The 8,580-nt window shown below is 46.4% G+C and overlaps 1 protein-coding gene across 1 annotated transcript; it reads left to right on the top strand.

Moving 5' to 3' along the window:
• Positions 1 to 757: 757 nt before the first annotated feature.
• On the top strand, positions 758 to 8,025 carry LOC310788319 (fascin-2-like; the record flags this gene model as incomplete). The annotated part of the gene is made up of 5 exons (XM_083649890.1): positions 758 to 1,580; positions 5,454 to 5,610; positions 5,719 to 5,840; positions 5,952 to 6,119; positions 7,823 to 8,025. The coding sequence occupies 5 exons, from the start codon at positions 758 to 760 to the stop codon at positions 8,023 to 8,025; spliced, it is 1,473 nt and encodes a 490-aa protein (XP_083506016.1).
• Positions 8,026 to 8,580: the final 555 nt, after the last annotated feature.

Raw genomic sequence — 8,580 nt, 5'->3', positions numbered from 1 at the left:
AAGCTTATTTATAGGCAGGAAACATATTCAAGTTGTGCTTATGTTTACACATAGTAACTTAATCTGGGACAAAACCGGTTTGAAAAGAGGTTCACTGCAGAAAGGGAAGCTGTGAGGAGTGACCGAAAAACCACCTTTACTCTCTGCACTTTTTCCAATTAGGCTGTGTGGCTCGCCAGCAGATCACAGCTAGGATAATCCTCGGGTCGGATGGCGTGGCTACTAGTATATAGACCTAAAGCGAGAGCCAATAGGGAAGGGGCTTGACAAATGAGAGTGTCAGTGTGAGTTATAGCGAGGGAGGACAAGCAAGGAGGAGGAACGGGGGAGACGTGAGCGTAAAGGAAGATGGGGAGGAGATAGAGAATGAAAGGGCACTGAGTGGGTAACAGGGGAGAGGGAGGAGAGAGTACGGGTTGGTGCGCCGGTACATGACGTCAGCGGCTTGTTGGATTGAGGTGTGGCTGATTTTAATCCCGGCTGATTAAGGAACAGAGAGCAAGCGCCTGTGCAAGTCCCCTGAGGAGAGAGAGAGAGAGAGACAGAGAGAGAGAGAGAGAGAGAGAGAGAGAGCAGACACATTCCAGAGAGAGAGAGAGAGATAAGTGGAGCTCATTTACAGCTAAGACAAGAGGGGGACATTCAAACATTTTGATTTTGATTTTCTATCTCATGCCCGCTTTCCCCCCCCATTACCCTTTCCCTCATCTGTCCTAAACCTCCTCCCTTGGAATCCTAACGTGTGGACGAATCAAGCATGCCCACAAACGGAATTAACAAAGCCCTGAAGCTGCAGTTCGGCCTCATCAACCACGAGAGCCGCTACCTGACGGCAGAGGCCTTTGGCTTCAAGGTGAACGCCTCGGCCACCAGCATGAAGAAGAAACAGATCTGGACCCTGGAGCAGGACGAGCAGGACGGCCAGGCGGTGCTCCTCCGCAGTCACCTGGGGCGCTATCTGGCCTCCAACAAGGACGGGAAGGTCACATGCGGGGCAGAGAAGCCAGACGCTGACTGCCGCTTCCTCATTGTGGCCCAGTCTGACGGCCGCTGGGCCCTACAGTCAGAACCGTACCTGCGCTACTTCGGAGGCTCAGCTGACTATCTGTCCTGCTTTGCCCAGGCCATCGCCGAGCCGGAGTTGTGGGCCATCCACATGGCCCTCCACCCACAGGCCAGCCTGTTCAGCGTGACACGCAAGCGCTATGCCCATCTGTCTGCCTCTGCTGGAGAGATCTCAGTGGCTAGCAACATTCCCTGGGGAGTGCACTCCCTGGTCACCCTGGTCTATATGGACGGCAAATACAGCCTGAAGACCTGCGACAGCCGTTTCCTCCGCAACGATGGAAAACTGGTGAAGGAGAACACCCTCACCACCGCCTTCACACTGGATCTCAAATCTGGCAAGTTGGCCTTCAAGGACTGCGATGGGAAGTACCTGACTCCTATGGGTCCCACTGGCACGCTGCGCTCTGGCCGATGCTCCAAGCCTGGCAAGGATGAGCTGTTTGATCTGGAGGAGAGTCATCCGCAAGTCCTTTTTCAAGCTGCCAATAAAAAATTTGTCTCCGTCAAACAAGGTAATCAGCCTGTCGTACACTGGTGAGAAAAGGGCACACGAGTTTGTAACGTATAATCACTTGCCTTTGTCTTAGAGCAAACATTTGTTTTTATATGTCGGGAATTGAACAGCCTCATACGTAGGGACAGTCTGGAGTTACTTCCGGTCTGTTGCTGCGCAACGAACGGTAGCGTGGGGGTTAGCGCTCATTGTTTTGAATGGAGAGTTTCCCCCGCTTCCATGTCCCCGTGCTGCCCGTGACGCGTGAGTGTCCCTACGTATATGGGTTGGAGTGCTGCACCCCTGCTGCTCTTCCTAAAACAATATATAGGATCATTGAAGAAATCATGAATTCCATTATTGGTTGATTTGAAGAGATGTGTGGTTAGTGGATGACTGCTTGCAAATAACGTCTTAAATAACTTATTGGAGCTTTTCAGACATTGACAGTCTAAATGCTGAAGATGGGTTCCCAATTCAACAGGTCCATTTTGTTTTGAGGCAATTTGGAAGGTGTCTTCATGATAGCCTAACAAATGGATTTGAAAACAAAACAAAAAAAGGCATTCATGTATGTCAAATGTGACTGAAAAGCACGAGTTCGTTTCAGAGGCTTCATGCTGAATTGCTGTTAACGCATTATGAGAATAACAACATGGTTAATGCATCTCCTTTGAGAAAATGAGAGCCTACAGCGATTGACTTTATTATTTTGTATTCCCGACGCACAACGCGCTGAAAGGCCGCGCGCACTTTACCATCACATTGTAAGCACCGCATGAAGACATTTTCTGGTTCCTAAGTGTCACTGTATTTTTGACACGACACAACCATAAAAATGTCAATGTGTCAGTAAGCGAGTTCAGTAGCGTATTTTTCTTTACAAAGACAGAAAATAGTTTTCAATATTATTTTCTTCAATGCAGTTAACTCCCCAGTTCAATAGTACTGTGAAGTTCTTTAGACTTCAGTTCAGTCTTCTTTCACCATCTCAGCTGGCTTCTGTTCAATTCTGTGTTCTGCTCTCCAATTGAGTACCGGTATTCTATTTTCCAGTGTTGGTTTCTATCTCTACTGGTTTGGCTTTTTGGGATTGGTTTTGGGGAAGCGATTGGAAACTGAACCAGGGTAGATAGAGACTGTAATTGTATAGTTGCATTTTCCAGGACAAAGTACTGATGGTGGCTTAAATAAGCAGTATAATGGAAGATCTATATACTGTAGATGATTTTCATTGCACAGATCAGTGATTCTCCACCATGATACTCATGACCCATCGCCAATTTAGACATCTGGGACTGATATACTGAACTACACCTGGGACACCAGGACACAGGTGTATAACTAACTAGCTGGTACTTCAGGCCTCGAACTGAGACGGACTGGCGTATCAAACAGCACTGAATGAGCAATGAATGAGGGTAATGAGGGTTTCAAAAATGGCACAGAATATTCCATTTCATCATTCCAGTCAAAATACCAATCCAGGAATATTCACAGGAATACATGCATGCTTGATCCAGTCAGTGGTTGACGGCACTGAGGGGGTAATTGTGGTAATGGGCTTTGTCATCTCCACTGTGTGTCCATTGAAGATTAAGCAGAGCGCAGATGACTCCAGGGCAGACCTGTGTCCCATGGGTGTCACTTAATTACCATCAATGACCATCAGACTTACAGCGATCATCAGAACAACGTTAGCTCTAGCATCATCCACAGAGTGAGAGCGAACTCTCCAAATTAAGTGGTTCTAATGGAGATGCAGCTCCTGGACTGAGGTAGCTAGTGGGCCAGTGAGGCAATGAAGGCGCAGCTAAACGGAGACTGCCAGGCATCACCAGACAGATCAGTTACAAGGTCTACTGTCAGCCATAGGACGATCTGCTCTGTAGAAGCCAACAACTTAGGACCAACAACTTAGGAGAAGAAAACACGGATCTATATTGGAGTTTTTTTTGAGGATTTCAAATTGAATTGAAACAGCTGATAGCTCTGTCGGGCCTGGTCGAAGGTCATACAGTATTTACAGATTTAGTTGTACACAAACTATCAGCGCAGACGCTATTAAGCATGTCTGAGAAAAGTTGATTCTCGAACCAACATTCCATTGTGCAATGAATTGTGGTTCTCATTGGTGATGCACAAATACAATTCTGGATTAGCAAAAGGTGGCGTTCAGGTCAATATTTCAACAAGCTCCCCAAAAAATATCGGGCAAAGCATTGCACTTTGAATAGTAGAGCTACTTTTTTAAGGAACAAAGGCACTGAAAGCTGCTTAGTGGGCCCTGTGGTGCAGATTTGCATTTCGCCACTCGGGGAATTACAGCAAGCGAATGAGCAGGCTGGGTGGAGGGGTGGCTGTGAGCAGGCTGGGTGGAGGGGTGGCTGTGTGGGATTAGCCATGTTAACAGGCTTAAAGAGAGAGGTTGGAGGATATTTCTGTGGCATCTTAATACTTACTACGTGTGGATTAAGTATATAACACAGATCGGCTGCAGGTGAGGCGTTCAGGTGTAGGTTTGTCTTGCAGGAGCCTGGTTTTGGGGTCGTCAGGGCTGATTGGCACTCAACTCATGGCCTTAAGACCGGACCATTCAGTCTCTCTCCCTCCTCACCGATGCACCTTCATTTTGTTCTGTTCGTTTGTGTTGTCTACTTATTTCCCATTAGTTTTAGTTAATAAATTATTGTTTTAACTTTTACTTTGATTGATAATGCCTCATTTGTTACTTCCTCATTGTTACTTCCTTGATCGAGGTAACATAGGGGAGTCTATCCCCATAAAGTGACCCTACTACTGTAGGCTACTCCGTGTGTATATATATACTCGTGCAGTACTAGGGTCACATCTCGTTCCATAAGGCAATAGGGGGGGACGGCTGTTCAAAACGCTCTCCTACCCGTCTCCGACGTTGCAGTTTCTGCTTAAAGCCCTCCCAGGGCTTGAGGCCAGAGGGTCCTGCAGAACGAAATGAAATGTGAGTTCACGTGACCGGCTGGTATTACCATTCCAGGCTACAATTAACCCACAACAAAACTAAAATCTGAAAATGTAATCTGATAATCTGCAGGGGTAATCATTGTGTGATATCAATAGCATTACGCCACCGGCTTTTTCAACCTGCCACATGAACATTTTGTGAGATCTACCCGCACCTACTGTCTATGAGGAGAAGTATGAGTCAGTTGTTGTTGTTGTTGTGCAACAAGAGGGCATGGTTGTAATAAAATGTCACAATACTGTTATGCAAACATGTCTCCTTGACAATGCCTTTGTTGAGGAGGTCAAATTCAAGAGGTCAAATTGTCTTTCTTACGGCCTGTGTCCATCTAGCGTCTTTTCATCAGCTCCGGCGTCTTTTTTCAGTTGTTTCCAATGAGGAGCGAGCGTATGCGGGCGCACACAGACGTCTAGAGAAAGTGCGCTGCCTGCGTCCAGCGTCTATTTTCACAGCACTCCGGCGTTTTTGTGCGCGCGACTCCCAGGGCTCCCAGCTGAAAATATTTTAACTTTTCAGAAAGACGCTGGTGTCGGGTGCTCCTTTTCTGGCAACTAATCATATGGAAAAACTATCGCAACAGAGACCGAAAGGCTCAATTGTGGGAGCAGATTGGCTAGACACTTAATATTTCTGGTGAGTGTTGAGCTAAATCACTGTATGTGTGTTGTTAGCTAATGTTAGCTGTCAGCTATCAAGCTACTACCGCACTGAAATAACGTTAGTTTCAGACTGCTTCAAACTTGTATATTGTGAGCTGAGATCAGCGCTTCCCAGCGTACTTCCAGCGTTTAACGGTCGGAAAAAGACGCTAGATGGACACACGGCCTTATTCTCTGTTGAACAAAGGCATAATTATCACGGATGTCTTTTTTCGTCCCTTATTGTCAGGGCTGAGCATTTCAGCCAATCAGGATGTGGAGACAGACAAGGAGACCTTTCAGATGGAGATTGACAAGGAGAGCAAGAAGTGCATGTTCAGAACCAACGGCGGATCCTACTGGACTCTCGTGTCTCACGGCGAGATCCAATCCACTGCCACAGAAGTGTGAGTAGCTCTTAGCTTCAAAATAAGAGCTCCTATTTTGTGTAAAGCCATTATTTTGGTGTTAACCATCCACGAATCTCTTATCCACATTTTCCGCATTCTATCCAGAGAGGTCAATACAATGTTTGACATTGAATGGCGAGGTCAGAGGGTGACCCTCAAGGCCAGTAATGGGAAGTACGTGTGCACAAAGAAGAATGGGCAGCTCTCAGCGGTCAGCGATACTGTGGGTAAGTCCTCTCAGGCGACCATTTCTCCACTCACTGTGTGCGCTTGACTGAAAACAGCCCAAAAGTTCCCGACGCTGCTGTGTAAACTGGACTCTTGTGTGGCCATTGCAGGTGAGGATGAACTCTTCCTGATGAAACTCATCAACCGTCCCATGCTGATCCTCCGGGGAGAGCATGGCTTTGTGTGCCACCACAAGAACTCCAACACTCTGGATGCAAACCGATCTGTCTACGACATCTTCTCCTTGATCTTCAATGATGGCGCATACCACATAAAAAGTTAGTGTGTGTTCATGCGTGTGTCATGGGGGTTATAACTAGGGATGGAACAATATTGAAATTCAATATATCACAATGCGAAAATGGGAGAATGCATATGATGGGGCAGAAAGAGTATTCATGATATACATTTTATTCTGCTGTAGTCATCACAAATGAAATGGCTTATTGCCCATTACAATTTCACAAGTTCTACATCGAAGGTATATTATTTCAATATTTGGTCGCATTCTACAGTAGTAAGCCAATGCCTTTGCTAGAAATGAAAGAAGTGAACGCGATATCGCTTGTTGAATCAGATTTTGTGATAAGCATGTCATCCTATCCCTATGTATAGCATAATAATATCTGTGCCCTGTAAACCCTTCAAAAAAACGGAAATGTGTGTTTGTCGATCATATCTGTTGTTACTGTATCCTCAGCATTTACCTTATCTCACATTCATTTCCCTTGAGGCCCTATTTGTATGGATCATGCATTTGTGGGATGAGCAACACAGCTGATTATGTGGGTCAGTCCCAAGTGAAATGTGGGAAATTTCCCTGCCAATGTCAAACAGTGTGTTCTCCTGATGGTATTGACTCTATTGCTGCCCTGGCTGGCCTGGTACCATCTCCAAACTCAAGGCCAAGTTCCGTGAAACCGGCGATATCAAATACAGAAAGTGGATGTCCCAAAAAGACAACACCCCACGAAGACTGCTTCATCACCATTACAGCACTGAGGAGCCGAAGGCTCTCTTCCAGAGATTTGCAGGATGTTATGGCAGACGGCTCTCTGATCAGATGATCAGGAACAAACTGCACACAGGCTCTCCGAGCTCATAACCTGCCAGGAAGCCTGCAATGACTGCGATTCACCACCAGGCCCGTTTGCACTGGTGTCGGCCACACGGACAATGGAACCTGAACATGTGGAGGAATGTCATCTTCAGTGCTGAGTCCAGGTTCTGTCTGCAGAAGTTGGATGGCAGGGTCAAAGTATGGAGACGACGTGGAGAAACGCTATGCTGATTGTTGCATCGATTGAGTAACAGCTTTTGGTGGGGGCAGTGTCATGGTGTGGGCCGGCATCTCCATCACTGGCAAAACAAGGCTGGTCAGCATTGAAGGCTATCTCAATGTAGTAAGCTATTGGGACGAGATTCTCCCAGTGGCGTTCCTACAGTATCTCTACAATCTGGGACCTAACCCTATCCTCCAAGATGAAAACGCTCGCCCCCACAGAGCCAGGGTTCTCACAGAGCCAGGGTTCTCACAGACTACCTCCAGAATGTGGGAGTAGAGAGAATGGAATGGCCTGCCAACAGCCCACACCTCAACCCAATTGAACACTTGTGGGATCAGTTGGGGCGTGCTGTATGTGGTGGAGTGACCAACGCAGAGTTTGGAGATAGCACCAGGACAACAACAGAGTCAATACCAACAGAAGAACACACTGCTTAACACAGGCAGGAACGTTTCACACATTTCACCTGGGACCGCCCCATATAATCAGCTAGGGCCTCATTGTAAAGGGAAATGTACACGCTTTCCATTGAGATAAGATACAATGCTGAGGACACAGTAACAGAGATATGACCGACCAAACACGCATTTCCAAACTTTTTATGATTGGTTATTTAGGATCTATCTCAATAACTGTTATTTTTTTACCTAACAGCTGATACCGTAAATAGATAATTCTCTAATGTCCCTCTCCAGGCGTGGGTGGAAAGTTCTGGTACGTCTCCAGCAACGGCCTAGTGTGCTCCGATGGAGCGAAGCCTGAGGACTTTTTCCTCGAGTTCCTGGAGCACGGACGCATCGGCATCAAGGGCTCCAATGGCAAATACCTGCGTGGAGAGGGGGGCACACTGAAGGGTGACGGCACCGCTGTGGACCTGTCCTCCCTCTGGGAGTACTGATCTGTCTTCACGATGCTCCTCAGAGGAGGAGGAGAGAGGAGAGGTGCAGGACCCGCTGCTAATGTAAACATGATGCGCAATGACCAGGAACATTTATATCCTCGCTGCCAGGTGCCTCCTCGCTGCCAGGTGCCCAATCTTTTTTTTGTTGTTGTAAGAAGTGAAAACTTTAGGAAGATATCTGTGCGTGTATGTGTGTGTGTGTGTGTTCTTTTTCTTTTCCGAAATCTGTGTTAAATGTTTTGTTTTTTTAAATGACAATGCCAACATCAGATAATACAATATAATAGAATAATCTGTTATTTTACCACACAGATCATAGGGCTACTTATGGCATACATGTAGTTGGTGACAGCACCATTCTTGCAACACACTACTTTGTACAATTTCAGTACATTAGTACAGTGCTATTACTATTACAGTAAATGTCTAAGGTTTACTCCAGCAAAAGAGCACAACTCACTGGAAACCATCAACTATCTTAATGTGGTTTAGCTGACTATAGTCCTTAGTATATTCGGTTCCACAGGACCACCACCACAGGTTCCACAGGAC

The sequence above is a fragment of the Poromitra crassiceps genome, assembly GCF_964638095.1.
Source record: "Poromitra crassiceps genome assembly, chromosome: 13".
Taxonomy (NCBI): domain Eukaryota; kingdom Metazoa; phylum Chordata; class Actinopteri; order Beryciformes; family Melamphaidae; genus Poromitra; species Poromitra crassiceps.
This window is presented reverse-complemented; position numbering and strand designations above follow the sequence as displayed.